General features: G+C 35.4%; 1 protein-coding gene across 1 annotated transcript in view; it reads left to right on the top strand.

The window, feature by feature from the left end:
• Positions 1 to 18,379, top strand: part of LOC127154215 (SLAM family member 9) — an 80,055-nt gene extending 61,676 nt beyond the window's left edge. The window contains exons 5-7 of the mRNA XM_051095624.1: positions 13,742 to 13,885; positions 15,184 to 15,251; positions 18,149 to 18,379. Of these exons, the coding sequence (XP_050951581.1) occupies positions 13,742 to 13,885; positions 15,184 to 15,251; positions 18,149 to 18,208 (272 nt within the window). The 3' untranslated portion in view covers positions 18,209 to 18,379. The remainder of the gene's footprint in view (positions 1 to 13,741; positions 13,886 to 15,183; positions 15,252 to 18,148) is intronic.
• The last annotated feature ends 29 nt before the right edge of the window (positions 18,380 to 18,408 follow it).

Below are 18,408 nucleotides of genomic sequence, written 5' to 3'. Positions count from 1 at the left end.
TCAGACGCCAGCAAACAGTAACATCCAGGGCGAGACAAGAGCGTAATCCAGAAAACAAGCAAAAGGTCAAAATACAAGAGGACAGTCCAAAAGTAACAAATAAAACAAGGCAATGAAACAAGGCAAAAACTATGGCAAGGAACAAGGCAAAACTATGGCAAAAAACAAGGCAAAACTATGACAAAAAAAAACAAAACCGTGGCAATAACAAAACAATACTTTGCAGGGGCCTGTTTGGTTTAGGCCTCCTTATGTGGCCACCAAACAGGAAGTAACCAAAGAAGCAGCAGATGGAGCGGTAACAGTCAGTCAATGGGAGAGGGCTCCCTCTGCTGGTGTAGCATTACAACAGTAAATGTTTCTGAGCTTTATCACTAAAGAAGACATGCGATTCTATTAAATTACTACTTAGATGGTATAAATCACGTTTTAGTGCAATTTTAAGATGTTAACCTCCTGGGGTCGACGGTGGTGCCGGCGACGCCAATTGCATGTGATCATGACAGGAGCAAATATAACCTAAAATGCTTGCTCATTTTTGATTGTACATATAAGAGTAATACATCATTTAAATCTGTAGAGGATCTACTTTTATTTGTGTACTCTCACAAAATCAACACAACATTATGCTTTTGCAAAACAAAGAAAATAAACGTCTCCCTCTCCACGTATCATTTTGAAATGCGTCATTAAAATGAACTAAAACTTAGCGAATACGTGACACACACACATGAGAGATATATCTATAGAAAGCTTGATATTTTTACTTTTAGATGAAGCCCCTCTTGCCGAAAACAAATATTCTCTGATGAAGTAATCCGTATGAAACCAACACGACGTCTGGTCTCTCCTGTATGGCAAGCCGTGCAGGAAATAATTCATGTGTACTGTGTGAATATGGATTGGTTCATTGGTTGAATGAATGGTTTAATGACAAACGCATTTGTTTATAATACATTGGTATAATCAGACATATATTAGTTTAGATACATCGGTCTGATCACATGCACATGGGTTTGCTCCTGTATACGTTGGTTTGTTCAAGTAAACATTGGGCTCCTCAAATATGCAATGGTTTCCTCAAATATGTTTTGGTCTGTATATATTGGTTTCTTCAAGAATATATTGGCTTGTATATATATTGGTTTATTCAAGTATATATTGGTTTAGATATATCGGTTTCCTGAACTATATATTGGTTAGTGTATATTTTGGTTTGTTCAAGTATATATTGGTTTAGATATATCGGTTTCCTCAACTATCTATTGGTTAGTATATATTGGTTTATTCAAGTATATATATATTGGTTTCGATACATTGGTTTTCTCAACTATGTATTGGTTACTATGTATTGGTTTATTCAAGTATATATTGGTTTAGATACATCGGTTTCTTCAACTATGTATTGATTTAGTATAGATTGGTTTATTCAAGTATATATTGGTATAGATATATATCGATTTGCACTAATATGTATAGTTCCCCACAGTCAAGCCAGCCGCCTGGATGTTACTGCACGTCTGTTAGCGGAATTACGGTACAGATACCTGGAGCGGCCAAAAAGCTCACAAAGACGTCTATTTAGGCAGTTACTATTTATGCCCAAATACAAAAAAACAAAAAAAACAAAAAAACTATTTTAAAAATATTAATATTGCACAATATAAAAGGTATAATTATATTACAATCAAATATATTTTACTGTTGATTTTTTTTTTATCTAGCACTCTCTATTCTTATTCTATTGTATCTATTTGTTTTATTTTTTTTATTTAATAAGAAAAGAACCTCCAACAACACTAGCATTCTCTATTCTTTTGCTCTTCTATGAACTTATTTTATTTTAATTTATTAGAAATAACGACCCTTTTATGCATTGTAACACGTTAATCATTTTCTGCTTTTTCTACAGGCACTATTAAAATTCCTTCATAGATGAAATGAAGTTTGCAATAAAATCTTATTCAGGGTGACCGTGACTCTGTCTGTGTCAGGTTTAGAAAGCAGTTATTTTAAATCGTAAAAATATTTTACAGTATTACTGCTTTTGCTGTATTTTGGATCACATAAATGCAGGCTTGGTGAGCAGAAGATTATTTAATTAAAAAAAAAAAAAATTAAAAAAAATTCTGTTCAAAAACTTTTGACTGGTAGTGTATATTGACCATGTGTAGTTGGACAGAAACCAAAGAAAATTTTGAAAAAGGTGATTATTCCAAAGCATATTCCAAGGCCTATTCTAAAGCCATGATTGGTTGGTGTTAAGTAAAGCAATGAGCGTTTGCACAAGTGAGGTGTTAGTGTGAGGCACTGATGAATTAGTGTGCCATTTTGATTGGTTGTGTTTGAAAAAAGAAATCAAGATACTTCCTGTTAGATTTTTGTGTGTTATATAGAGAATTGGGTATATGTCGAACATAACCTGACCAAACCTGGAAAACAGGTCTCATCGCTTCCACTTAATAGCAGTATTAAATAATGGCGATATCAATGGACTTTTAAGGTAATCAGTTAAATTAGCTGGCTGTTTTTATTGTTGACGTTTTATTCGACTTTTATATATAAATGTTAGTGAAAAGAATTAAAAAAAAAAAAAAAAAAAAAAAAAAACTTTATATATCAATCCACATATGTGATGGACATTGGTTATGATTATCTTTAGTGTCTATTTTGAAGGCATCTTGAGTAAAACAGCTTCATATTTAACAAGGTGAATGTAAAAAACCTGTGAACCAGAAGCAACAAGACCTTAGCAGAATACGGAAGTCTGTTGTGCATAACCCCTAGAGTGTGTTGTGTTTTAAATTTATTTATTTATTTATTTTATTTATTTTAATTCATTATTTGACAGGGACCGTAGACAGTAAAAAAAAAAAAAAAAAAAAACCCAGAATTAGCTACATAACTAAATTTCATCTGCTGTCCCTGGGCAGGAGAGTACCAAAACAAATTATAAAATAAAAACATTGATATAATACCATGTACAGTAAAACAGCTCTTACAGAAAGAGCTGAGCAACCGAAATCAGTAACTTTAAAATTCGCTGCACAATCACCTCTTGATGAGGCTCTATGCTGTATATTTTCAGTACAGGAGAAAACAATTTTTTCAAGGGTGAAGGTGCAAGATTATTAACATTTTTGTACATTAAACAACAATTAGTATATAGTTTTGCAGATTTGGTGTATGGTTCTGGTGTTTGAGTGTCAGGTTTCAGAAAATGCGTGACAAGTAAAGACTTTGTGTGTAAGCAGTTGAAAAAAAACCTGTAATAACTTGATTAAAAACTTTGATTAATAATTATTCAAGAAGAAGCAAATATATATTTTATGAAGGTCGTGATGGCAAAAAAATAAAAATAATTTCTTACTCCAAACACTGAGTTTTGATTTTAAAGTGAACAAATGATGTAAAACTGTTTTCACACATGATCACTTTGTGTGTAGGTCATCTGTAAATGTGTGGCATTTAAATGGCAATGTTTCCCCAATTAAACAAAAGAGCTGTCAGTTTTGAATGATGTGTGTAATGTAGACAATTTTGCAATAGCAAAAAACTTTGCAATAGCACATTTTTTTTGCATTTTAAGACAATTTTATTTTATTTTTCCCCCTTTGTTTTGGTTTGTATTTGTTATATTTCTGTTGTGATTATTTAATGATCCTAAAGGGGTGGATTCTGGAATCCACTTCCACTTCAATATATATCTTTATATAAGTGGTTTATTAAGTTGTTAATTAATATTATTGTATGAAACATTACATGATTTAAAGGAGGCCCACATGTGAAACTTGAATAGAATAGAATGACATTCAATCTTCTTACTGGAATGTGCTCTCTCCTTGTTTTGAGAAAAGCAACCAAGACATTAAAACACACAATTACTTTTCTGACTTGCTATGACAGCTTAGGTCACAAAGGTCATTTATAGGGCCTTTTATCTACATGACCAATTTACAGTTAAATCATTTACTTTGTTTTTCATATACAAACATAGAAAATAATGAAGAATGTTGTCTGAAACCTTTAGCTGAGAATAAGTTCTGTTTGGGGAAGTTCCTAATAATGTAACAGAATCTGTTTTTCATTTTCTCCCAAACTGTAAAATAAAACTCAATAAAACCTGACACAGACAGAGTCACGGTCTCCCTGAATAAGATTTTTTTTTTTTAAATGTATTTGACCTCTGAAGGAATTGTAATAATGCCTGGTTAAAAATCAAGAAATGGTCTGTTATAATACAGTGGTTCCCAACCACATTCCTGGAGACCCCCCAACACTGCATGTTTTCATGTCTCCTTAATTAAACACACCGATTCAGATCATCAGCTCATTAATAGAGACTCCAAGACCTGAAATGGGTGTGTCAGACAAAGGAGAGATACAAAATGTGCAGTGTTGAGGGGTCTCCAGGAACGTGGTTAGGAACCACTGTTATATAATGTATTTTGACAGAATTTGCCCTTAATTTTCTCCCAAACTGTAAAAGAAAACATAATAAAACCTGACACAGACAGAGTCACGGTAACCCTGAATAAGATTTTATTGCAAACTTCATTTCACCTCTGGAGGAATTTTAATAGTGCCTGTAGAAAAAGCAGGAAATTATTAATGTGTTACAATGCATAAAAGGGTCATTATTTATAATAAATAAAAACAAAATAAATACATAGAATAGACAAAGAATAGAGAATGCTGCAATTCAACAATGTGTTGTTGGAGGCTCTTTTTCTTTTTTAAGTAAAACAATAAAACAAATAGATAAAATAGAATAAGAATAGAGAGTGCTAGATAGAAACTCCACAGTAAAATATATTCAATTGAAATATAACTGTACCTTTTATATTGTGTAATATTAATATTTTTGTGATAGTTTTTTTCTTGGTTTTGGGCACATTTAATTAATAACCACCGAAATATACATCTTATAAATATAAATATACGTGAGTGTTTTGGCCACTCCAAGTATCCGTCCCGTAATTCCGCTAACAGACGTGCAGTAAAATCTAGGTGGCGGCTCACTTGACCGTGTGGACCAATACATAGTTGAGCAAACCGATATATATCTAAACCAGTATACAGTAGTGGCAAAAAAAGGCTGACAAGAACAGGTATTCCTTTTGGTTTTAGGACAAATTTAATGAAAGGTTTTGATCCACTTCAAACGTTGACTACTATATACTTGAACAAACCAATATATACTAACCAATGCATAGTTGAAGAAACCGATGTATCTAAACCAATATATACTCTAAACCGATATATACTAACCAATATATAGTTGAAAACCGATGTAAAACCAATATATACTTGAACCAATATACTAACCAATATATAGTTGAGGAAACCGATGTATCTAAACCAATATATACTTGAACAAACCAATATATACTAACCAATATATAGTTGAGGAAACCGATGTATCTAAACCAATATATACTTGAACAAACCGATATATACTAACCAATATATAGTTGAGGAAACCGATGTATCTAAACCAATATATACTTGAACAAACCAATATATACTAACCAATATATAGTTGAGGAAACCGATGTATCTAAACCAATATATACTTGAATAAACCAATATATACTAACCAATACATAGTTGAGGAAACCGATGCATCTCAACCAATATATATTCGAGGAAATCATTGCATATTTGAGGAGCCCAATGTTTACTTGAACAAACCAACGTATACAGGAGCAAACGCATGTGCATGTGATCAGACCGATGTATCTAAACTAATATATGTCTGATTATACCAATGTATTATAAACAAATGCGTTTGTCATTAAACCATTCATTCAACCAATGAACCAATCCATATTCACACAATACACATGAATTATTTCCTGAATTATTTCTTCTGAACGCCCAGGAGCTTGCCATATCGTCTGGGCTACTTGTCCTTTCTGGGAAAAGATGCGCTGTGAGGAATAAGACTTACTTCAGAGGAAGAACACCCTGTGACACACGGCGCGATCCATCAGAGGAGATATTTACGTGAGTAAGTCTTTCTTTTATTAGCCTGCTTGCGTTAGTTGTTAGTGTGTTACTGTGACAGAACTTGTACACATTTTACTAGTTAGACTTTTTTTTTCAAACTATAGTTCATGACTACAGCAAGTGAAACATTATGTACGATTCATTTCATTGCATCAAAATGTCTCACGACGCCAGGATGTTTTTTTTTAACGTTCTATGAAATAGAAAACAATGCGATGTAAAGGTAATATTGTTTACACTTACGCTTAACAATAATAATATAGTTTCCCCAATATAACTGTTTTTGTATTGTATAATACATACAAAGCATGCTTATGTTTATGACTTGAAGATCATATTATTTAGATATTTATTTATCTTATAACAGTAGGATGTAATATGAGTGTTTACAATGAGTGTATGTTTAGACCATGTTTATTAATACTCTGTTCTCGAATATATGTTTAACGTGATAAACAATAATTATTAGTTTCTCAGATATAAAATGTCTTTTTTACGTTAGTACAAATGCGCGAGTCTATGGCTACAATTTCATACACTATATATACATATATATTTTACAGATGCTCATGATATTAACATGCTCACAGATGTTTTTCTTATATTGTTTGTTTTTTTAGTGATCTGATACCTGCACAACTGATGAATCCTCCTTTCTTTCAAACTCTGAGAGCACTGTACTAACATCAGATGTTCAACTACACATATTCTAGTGTAAAAAAAGTTCCTTTACTACTGATGATGAGTTTTGCAAGCACTTAAATATCAGGTATGATTTACTTTTTTCACTTGTTGAACAGAATTCAGAAAGCAGTTTTCAGAAACTACACAACGTCTGTTCACATCTCTGTGGTTAGATCAGGGTGCTCAATAATGTGTATTTGACCTTCATTATATATATTTTGATTATACTGTGTTGTAAATAAAATACAAATAATCTAAAACTCCATTCTTTGAACCTCTCATTGTTTCTTACCTGACAGTCACAGCCTCATTGATGGGCCATTAGGGAGGGCTCTTTGTCTCTCAGGTGTGAATTGCTAAATATTCATGGATCATTGCCACTGCTTCGCATATTCCCTTTCGATCACAAAACATCTCTTAGAAAATTTACATCAATATATTGTTTTCTCTGAATGAGTGAATGAGATGATTTTCACATCATTTTGTAGAAAAAACTCTAGCCTACCACATCCAGTTCTCAAAAGTCTTGTGAACAAATGTTCTATATGTGTTTCATTGCCTTATTTTAGTGACTTAAAACATTTCGTTTTTCACTAACCACGCATAAACGTTGTTTTCTCAAAAACACAAACATGTACATTCATTTTGCTTGCATATTATTGTAGCCCAGTTTGTGCTGATTACAGTGAGTAATCAGTGACTTTAGCCATTAATATGTTTTTAAGATACTGAAAAAAGCACAAATGTCAGGGCATGTCAAAACTTCTCCAGGGCCCCAAAACACCCTCAGACCCCAGAGGTTTAATGTCGATGATTTAATGTTAATTTCCTAACATTAGAAAGAAATATTATAATATCAAAGCACTGAAACTGGATCAGTTTTGGACACAATGTTTGATTTTCTGTTATTATCAGGTGGGAATGTCTGTAATCACTCATGACACACAATCAACCATAAAATCTAGCAACACCCCAGCAACTGCATAGCAAGAGCCTAGCAACCACCCAGAATATCCTAGCAACCGACTAGCAACACTTTAGCAAACATCCAGAACATGTAACTGACCAAAATATTTGTTTTTAAACAAGTCTTAATGCAAGCCAGCATAAATTTGTCTTTCAGACATTTCAATCTAGTTATTACAGGTATTGTTAAATGATTACACACAATTCAAATACAACGATGACTCTCCTGCCCAGTGAACACTCATGAGATCAATAACACTAACAAAAAAGTCTTATTAGGAATTAATTTGCAACTCAATGTCTATTACAGTATACAACAAATTAAATTACAGATTGCTAAATCAGCAGTTAACATTTGGGAAAAATTATTTTCATTTTACTACTGTAAAGTAATCTTGCAGCAGATAAAAAGTACTAGAAAAGTTCAAATAACAAAGAACTGTATATGAACTTGGTATGCGCCACAATACAGCACAGTAAAAAATTAAATTAAAAATTTAATTCAGCATCCTCTGCACATTTGGCTAAATTTAATTAGAGTATACCATACTATTTGGTCTCCTGACACAAGACTATATCTCTAGTTAGTCATTTCTCAGTTCTGCAAAAATGCAGTAGACTACACATTAAAAAAAAAAATAATAAAATTTGACAGTCACACTTCTTGTACTACAGTTTACTGTACATATAGAATAGTGAAATTACCATCATCTAATATACTGGTTGTTGCGCGGGAGAGAGGAAATAGGAGTTGCCACTTTAAGACGGCTATTTACGGGAGTTGTAGTCCAGAGCGAGATTCATTGTATGTAATGTAGTCCAGTGACATGTGCGGGGGTGACGAGCAGTCTCACTGTGTGCTGTGCAGGTGAAAACGAAAAAAAAAGTTCGTATTCTGCTTTGCTTTATGTTCACTTAAGTCAGTCCACCCAGGAGCTGTTTGCACTGTGAATCTGACAACACGAGAAAGAGTAAAAATGGCATGCATCAGCAACTTTGTCCGTCTCATCTTTTGCACAAACATGAATTGACGAGCTGTTACGCTGCCACCGAGAATCACTGAAGTGGTGAAAGTAACACGGTACTATAATTATACTGTATGTGTAAGTATAATACATGTAAATGATTCGTTCATTTCTCCCCTCTCTCTGTTGTTGGATGCAGAGATTCTGATTGGTGTGTCATCAGTTTTGCTACTTAATGTTTAACTTACTTATTGTTAAACCTTTTGAGATATGTGTCTTTGTGTCTTTTAGCACTGAATGAATGGTTTGGGAATATAAGCCAATTAACATCAGTTACATTGTGTTAACAATCGAGAAAACTGCAATATGACCAGATGCTTACTCTGCTATTAGTTTCCATGATTGGCATCTTCTTGATTTCATGCTATTATAGTTTCGTCGGATACGGCAAAAAGGCCTATATCCATGAAGAATGTGGTGTGAGCGGTCAGAGAATCGGATCACAAAACAATTACGCAATGAATCTCAGACATATCCGGACGGGATTAGATTTCTCAGAGGACTTCTGAGTTAGCCGAGAAGCAGTAATTATCTGATTCACGAACAAATGTAAAACAATTTGTTAGTGAACTGGGCCGCGTTTTGTGTTTTGATTCAAAACGAACCGGTTCATAAGAGTCATTTGTTAATGAAGTCCAATACACTGGGCGCGCTGCCTGCGCGTGCAACTATCGTGCACATTTTATTGAAAGACGTGTTTTTTGCCATTATTTGCGTTACGCGCTCATCGCTGCGGCTGAAAAGTAGCACATGAAACACTGCTTACATTTATATTTTATTCTGTGATAATTCTGGGGTGGCAGGTGGTGTGGCACAGCTTTTTCATAGGGTGGCAGTTGCCACCCCGTGCTACCCCGGTAGATCCGCCCCTGGCTGTATGTGTAATGAATATCGAAACAAACTACTTAACCTCGTTGCAAATGCACATGTTCCAGTTAACAAACTTGAATTAATCAGAGGTGAAATGTCCATGAACAAATTCCTCTCACTAAATTCCCGACTGCACAATTCCTTGTGAGATGATGATGTTTGCCTGCCGAATTCGCCATTAATTAGGCAATTCTACAGCTGGTGACAATACTGAAGGACCTTAAATATATGGGTGGTGTGATATGTGTCGATATGTGGCATAATTCTAAACAGGCTAAACAGGCTATAGGTGTGTTCGACTAAATGCAGCACTGCACAGATCGATCAAATTCTGACTTGAAGCAGTGCATGTCGGTTAGAAATTTTGTCCAACTTGAGACGGCACCGAAGCCACGTGACTCTCACATGTGGAATCAAAGTACCCCGATAGCGATTCGAGAGCAGCCGGCTAACTCAAGGTGCGTTCACGCGATATCGGAATTCCCATAATTGCGTGATTCCAACTCGTAAAAAGCGTTCACGTCCTCGTAGAACTCATAATTACAACTTGTGAACTGGGAGTCTTCTGAGAGCTATGACTTGTGACCGCTTTACCACCTGACCAACGTAGGCTCTGTCTGGGCGTTGATAGTGTTGCCATAGAAAAGCATAATTCCGAGTCTGAGGACGTGAACAGCTCCGAGCAGAACGTCACATGTTGTCATCTCGAAATTACGGTAATTACGATATGGCGTGAATGCAGCATCAGTCCAGAGCAGCTGCAGGAGCTTTGATGACGACACAGCTGTTTCACAATTGGTCAGATTCACCGCATGACAAACGATCCCGTGTGTTTCGGGTCAATTCCAATAAATCTCACAAATCTGTGTTTTTCTAACAGTAAAAGCTTTTTTTTTTTTTTTTTTACTGTAGTTGCAATGTTACATTGAGTCACATTTATCAAAAATCAAATATTGCATTTAATGCACTTCATCTGTGAAAGAGCATGCATACATCACCCGAGCATCACTACCAGGAGCAGAAAGTGTCCAGCTTGACAGCTCCATCAACTCTGCCCCCAACTGCAACCGACTAATCTCATTGATCACCATCTGTAGCCGTGCTTCAAGTTGAACATACCTAATGACTGTTTTTGCTTTGTTGGGTACTACTGATTGTCAGGCATTCACCACAGCCATCCTCACCTGCCACACCCCCCCAGAGCACCGCCCACTCATTCCTCATCACCGGAGTTCTGATCACGCACACCTCTTCCCTGATTAACTCCTCTCTATAAATTGAGACTTGCTTCCATTTGCACCTCGTCGGGTCTACCGTTTACACCTCCTACGTTAGCTCCTGACCCTTATGCCTTGTTTGAGGATTCTGCTCTCCATGCTCCGGCTGGACTTGTTGTGGCTCTCTATCGGACTCCTATCTACTCATCACTACCAGGACTGTCAGCTAAGCTTAACCTCTGAATTTCAATCCACTGCTCTGTTTATCCATTTCTGTGAAATAAATATCAAACTCGACTGTGACTTACCTCTCGTCTCCTCCTGTGTATGTGTGTGTGACACTGATATTGTTTCTACAGTTAACAGGTAAATAGAAGTGCAATGAAGACTGGTGTTCAGTCTTTTCAGATTTATCTGAAAGTTTTACAGTCCTAATTAAACACACCTACACATAATAAAGGTCATTAAGATGTCTGAAACTTCCAGGCAGTTGTGTTGGATATATGAGATCTAAACTATACATGATGCCATTACTCACAGCAATAAAGTATAGGATGGGAACATTAGTCTATAAACTATCTCAGCTCATTTTCCATTAAACTACATTTATGTGACTTGTGTTCCAAATTTATCTTGTAGAATGACAATTTCTTTAAAGCTGCAGATTCATCTTATGTAGACATTAATCTCCTTAAATATCAAAAAAATCTTGTCTTTTACTTTCTCATAACCACAAAATGTAATTTTTTGTGAGCCAATCAATCAGAACATAGCACATTTACAAGGGGAGCACATGGTAGGATAACATGAGAGGCACAGGAAGCACTTAAAGGAGAAGTCCACTTCCAGAATAACAATTCTCAAATAATTTACTTACCCCCTTGTCATCCAAGATGTTCATGTCTTTCTGTCTTCAGCCGTAAAGAAATTATGTTTTTTGAGGAAAGCATTTCAGGATTTTTCTTCATATAATGGACTTCAATTGTGCCCCCGATTTTGAACTTCCAAAATGTAGTTTAAATGCAGCTTCAAAGGGTTCTAAATGATCCCAGCCGAGGAAGAAGGGTCTTATCTAGCAAAACAATCTGTCTTTTTTTTTTTTTTCCCAGAAAATGAAAATGTGTATACTATTTAAGCACAAAAGCTTGTGTAGCACAGGCTTTGGGATGCGTGTTCACGTACTATTGAATCATGTCGAAAGGTCACTTCGAACGTAGGCGGAACTACAGACCCAGTGTTTACAAAGCGAATACGCAAAGACTAAGAAATTGCAAGTAAGTTTTTCGCAATACTCTACACACCCTGACAAAAGTCTTGTCGCCTATCCAAGTTGTAGGAACAACAAATAATAACTTGACTTCTAGTTGATCATTTGGAATCAGAAGTGGCTTATATGAAAGGCAAAGGCCTCTAGATTACGCTTATTTTACCAAAATAAAATCTTATCATGCCGTGATTTTTAATTATTTTATTAGGACAGAAAGGTCAGACTTTGCTTAGACAAAAGTCTTGTCACTTAACAAAAAGCTAAACTCTGCAGGACATCAGCACTCCAGGACCAATGTTGCGTGTCCCTGGCCTAGACTGTGAAGCAACTATAACCAATTTCCCCCCATTACTCGGTTGCCCTGCAGTGGTGTGATGAACTGTTCTGCATCCACACTCGATCTACACACCTTGTTCCTCCCTTGCCATGTAAAATGGAGTGAGGCTGGATATGCTAACGTATATATCACATTGATGCTCCTCAACATCCCTCACAAAGCAGTGATTTTCCTCTTAGTACTTTCTGTCTGGCTGACAAATGCAAAAACTTAATCAACACTATTCTTGGTGGTCTGTCACAATGCCGGGTAGATCAGGATGACAGAAGATAGTTCAACAACAGTATTAAAACACGCATTCAACACACATTCTGATAATCAAGGCTAGAATATAATCATCAAAATGCTCTCCCACATTAAATCATGAACAAACAAAAATCAATAAACAATATAACCCTGTAACCGATGTTCACATGATGATAATCCAGCTCATCATCACATGGTCAATCAGCATTTGGCCTGGAAGTGAGTGCACAATGTGCTCTTTGAATAAACTCTTTGTCTGGATCAATTCACTCCAGGAAGATTTTGTGCACTTCACTATTTCCCCTGCCTCTCTCAGGCTGATTAGACTCATGTTTTTGTGGTGACTCCTGTTTTCTAAACCCCTGATTTTATTCCCCAAACTTTCAAGCACTTATCATGCTGCTTGTGTCACTGATGAGTTTCAAGGTGACGTCCTCTATATCAGAGATGTAACCATCTGCTTTGTCCAGCCTTTCTTAGATTACATTCAAGTCTGTAACAACTTCTTTAATTGATGATACATCTGTCACCAACCCTCATAATATAGAGATTATCTTACATATTGTGGATCCATCTTGGAATCTTGGTTTGCATGCTGGGTTGATGGTGATTTGTGCGCTGCTGAAGTTTGTCTGGTTGCCATGTGCCCTTTAAAATACATTGATCTGGAGGTCAACATCTGTAATCTAAAGCACTTTTTTGGTACACAATTGCTTAATCTCAACAGGGGCATTAGTTTTGATGGAAACATGGAGTAAATGCTGCCATCAGTCTTGTGGTCTCACATTACTCCATACTTGTGTTATCTTAAGACTGTCGCTTCCAGAGAATGTAAGCAGAAGATAGCAAATATCCAATAAACATCAAAGCTAAAACTAACAGGCCTATATCTTCACCGCTAAAACAAGAGCAGAAAAAAAAAAATAACAATATTAGTTATTTGTTCAAAGAGACTGACTGTGTGAATAGTGATGTACTGGTGTTTCATACACGAAACAAACACTAATTAAACTCACAAAATATGTAACTTGCATATGTCTCATATTTGCTGATGTTTGTTCTAAACCAGATGAAAACATTTTCTTACACTAATATTTCTCCCTCTTTTTCATTACAGCACAGCAAAGTGAACTTTGCAAAACATCGCAGAATGAATTTAGTAACATCCTGATATTTGCTGGTGCTGCTGTAACCTTTCTGGTCATGGTTACTATTGTGATAACCTGTATTTACAGGAATCTTAAAAAAGCAGGACAACAAGGCAAGTTATAACTACATTTGTATTTTCCAAAGAAATACTGTTGTTTGCAAGACAGCAAAAGAACACTTTAGAATACAGTTCAGTCATTAATGAATAACTAGACAGGAATAAATGACTAATGCACTATTAACATTCTAGTAACTACTATTGACTAACAAGAAACTCTGATAAACAAATCAGTAAGTCATAGCATTCAGATGAACATGGTAGTTCACTAGTAGCTAATCAGTTACTACTATTTTTTTTTTTTTTTTTTTTTTTTCATATCTCCCAGAGAACTACTAAAAAACTATATACATTTTTGTGACTCATGCAAAATGTATAATTAATTCTAAAGTAAAGATTATGGTAATCCACTAGTAATGACTCAGGTATTACCAAATACTTCAGAAGGAATTACTAATCATTTGGATCTGTATTCTAAAGTGAATATCATGATAACTCCCCAGTAATGACTGAAGTCTTTAAAAACTATTGAGGTTTTTGTAAGGTTTTGGATAGTCAAACTTCCAATGGCTTTGGTAACACTTGAGTTGTTACTAGTGGGTTACCATGATCTTCACTTTAGAATACGGATCCAAATAATTAGTAATTCCTTTAGAAGGATGTAGTAACACTTGAGTCATAACTATCCAAAACCTTACATATACCTCAATAGCTTACAATGATTTCAGTCATTGCTAGAGAGTTATCATGATCTTCACTTTAGAATATGGATCCAAATAATTAGTAATTCCTTCTGAAGTATTTGGTATTCTGTATTTGGAGTCATTACTAGTGGGTTACCATGATCTTTATTTTAAAATTAATTATACATTTTGCATCATTTACATTAATTATGAACATGTATATTGTAGTTCTTAGTAGTTCTCTGGGAGATATGAAAAAAAAAAATAGTAGTTACTGATCAGCTAATAGTGAACTACCACTTTCAACTGAGCACTATGACTTACTGATCCATTAATCAGAATTTCTTGTTAGTCAGTAGTAGTTACTAGATTATTAATAGTGCATTAGTCATTCCTGTGTAGTTATTCACTAATGACAGAACTGTATTCTAAAGTGTTACCCAAAAGGCTAGTGTTACATTTTTGACGATTTGATGATTTGTTAAAAATGCAGTTCATTCCAAAAAAAAAAATACTCACCATCACCATCAATAAAAACCATCACATTTCATTATGCAAATAAATCATTGTCACTGTTTAGTTCTCAAATGTCAATATTATGTAAAATATATAAGCCATTGGAACATTTTAAAACTTCAAATAATGTTGTCATTTTAACATTTGTTATAGTTGAAACAGTCCACACCTGTGAAGAAGAGATAATGCACGCTGATCCAACATTCTGCAAGCAAAAAGCGGTAAGATAATTTAGTGATTTTACTTTCATCCGCCCAGGGACAACAATTAATGTAGTGATATATACTCACATCACAGATGACGTTGTGATTTTTGGATCACGTGTAGGATGGAGTTATGAGTACATCAGATCAGAAATGAATGAATTGCTTAAAAATTACTCTAAGATTGAGAGATCCATATATGACAGAAGAGAGACATGCAGCATGTAAAAGTTCTGGATGCAGAGCTCCACAGACTCACACACACCGTGTGGGGGTTTTCTGGTTACAGAATCCCAATTGTTTTGCCACTTTTCCTTATATACAGAGACCAGAACAAATAAATCTTTTAATGTAATGGCACTTTTCCACTGTGTGGTACGGTTCGGGTCGTCTCGGCTCAGCTCGGTTTGCATTTCCTTTCAGTTTAGTACCGCTTTAGTGGGGGAAGGATTATACAAGTCGCCATATCTCTTGCCGGATCCGCTCATTGGCTATCAACGTGAGGAACATCTATACTTCCTTAAAAGACTACGAAACAGCCATTTTTTGGTTGTTAAGAAAAAAGGTGCACTCGTTCAAAACCGCTGTGTTCGTTCAAAAAAAAAAAAAAAAAGTTGTGTTCAATCCTTGGCTGGCTGTGCTGATTTAAATCTAGCGGGTCTTGTGTCACAAGTTCAAAGTTCGATTCTCTCCGGCCAATCATTGAACAGCAGAGTTTATACATCACATTTTGGTAATGGTACGGCTTCGTGCAACCTACAGGTGAGTGGGCTGGACAAACCACCTGTAGAAATGCTCTTTTCTCTCTATGCACCATACGCTTTCTTATTAACACTTATTAACATGTTACAAGGACCTAATAAAGACTTAACAAATGTTTACTTGTCAACACACCACAAATCATTTTGCACTATTTGCTTCTTAACCTTTAAATACCTTTTCTGCACATTATCGTCCACAGTTATGTAAACTACTTCCGTCTTAGGTTATGTGTATGTATAGTCAATTATTTATAGTATATGTATACATGTATAGGTTTAAAAAATTGTTTCTACGTCTAGTGTATTTATGTTCATATTTATGTTTATTTATGTAGCACCGTGGTCCTGCGAGACACGGTGCATTTCGTTCAACTGTATGTCCACACATGTAGCGGAATGACAATAAGGCTTGACTTGACTTGACCTGACTTACTTGGAACCTCGGCCGAGGTGGTACTGCAAAAAGGTACCAGGTACCAGATACTGTACACAGTGGAAAACCCCAAAAGTAAGCCATACAATGCAGTGGAAAAGTGCCATAAGTTATAACCTTTAGGTTGGTCAGGATCCATGACCCAAGGGTCACACCTGGCCAGAGATAGGAAAACATTAGGAAACCTTACCTTACCAAACCTGAGGAATCAGTAGGTGGGTGAAAAGCAAAAACTGCATTTTGACCCATGAGAAGTTCTTTCTTTCACAGAGGTCTTCATCTTGCCATCTAAGCATCTTTATCTAATGTCATTGGACAGTTTGCTTCTGTTAGTCCACCAAGAACCATTTAAATGTAGCAAACTCTTGTCCACTGTTGTGGTCAGAGAGGGGCCTCGCCATAAAACTGAACCCTTCTAATGTGCTGTCCACTACATCCATTTTCAAATATCAGGAAAATGTAACCTTATTATCATTCCATTTAAAGGCACAATATGTAATGCTGGGTACACAACACAAGATAACCAGGCTTATTTTGGGCCGATTTATCTCCTTCCGACAATCCTAGGTGTCTCAATTATCTTGGTGGTTCTAAAGATCACCTTATCAGATTTTTCTGTGGTGTGAGGTGTGTTAAGAGTGACTGAATCTTCTTGGAAGAACGTCGGAGGCGCCCCGATCATGAATCATAAATGTTCAACACGTTGAATACTTACGATCAGAATCCTAACCCCGCGGACAAACTCGCATATGATCTGGAGATTATCATGTGAAATGAGACAGAAGAATAACAAACGCAGCCATTGCTATTTTTTCCTGCCTATCATCCGCCATGTTTATTCTCAAGTCTCAAAAGATTTTGCGAGATTTCCTGTGTTCACAGCAGGGACTCTGGTTGAAAATCTATTTGCTGTCTTTTTCACATCGCGGCAGACCTTGCACTACAGGAGCAAAACGGTTAAACCTGGGATTCTTTTTTATCTCATGTTTGTGGTCTAAGATTTTAAAAATCCTTTAGTGTGTACCCACACTCTTAAAAATAAATGTGCCTCAAAAGGTTCTTCAAGTGATGCCATAGAAGAACCATTTTTGGTTCCACAAAGAACCATTCAGTCTAAAGTTTTTTAAAGAACTATCTCGTTCTTACCTTTTTATAATCTGAAGAACCTTCTTTCACCACAAAAAAAAAAAAAAAAAAAAAAAAAACTTTTGTAAAACAGAAAGGTTCTTCAGATGTTTAAGGTTCTTTATGGAACCATTCAGACAAAAAAGGTTTTTCTGTGGCATTGTGAAGCACCTTTATTTTTAAGAGTGCAGCAGATTTTTTGATTAAAATACCCATAACACCGCTAGAACAGTGTTATATATTTTGTTGACTTGTGTACTTACATTACACACTGGGGGCAGTTGTGGCCTAATGGTTCTAAAGTCGAACCCGAAGATTGTAGGTTACAAGTCTGTTGCGGGTTACATAGCTGTTATATTACCAACCCTACTTTACTCTACTACTTTATTATTACAAACCATAAATGTTGCATTATTTTAACTTTGGTATTCAAATACTAATAACTAGACTAACCAAGGTAGTAGGTCAGTTACAGTGCAAAAAAACATAACAAAAACAAACATTACAGTATATTATATTGCAACATTCTAAAATGTATTGACACAGGAGGAAGATTTTATTATAATTAGTTAATATGTGTTTGTGTTTCCTTACAGAGAGTGCAAAAAGAAGATGTTGTGTATGTTGTGTATGCAGGTGTTGCTGTGAGTCGTTAATCTAATTCTCGGTCATTGCTTCCTCGACTTTCTGATCGCACTCTTTAGATCGCATCTTTTAAACAGTATTATAGTATTCTATTTTGTGCCTTTTTTCAAGTTATTTAGTTATTAGTTATTGAGTCTGTTCTGGGTCTAATGCTAATGTTTGATTCATTTTGATTAATTTAGTTTATGTACACAGATCAGACATCATCACT

The sequence above is a fragment of the Labeo rohita genome, chromosome 22 (genome assembly GCF_022985175.1).
Source record: "Labeo rohita strain BAU-BD-2019 chromosome 22, IGBB_LRoh.1.0, whole genome shotgun sequence".
In the NCBI taxonomy this organism is placed as follows: domain Eukaryota; kingdom Metazoa; phylum Chordata; class Actinopteri; order Cypriniformes; family Cyprinidae; genus Labeo; species Labeo rohita.
This window is presented reverse-complemented; position numbering and strand designations above follow the sequence as displayed.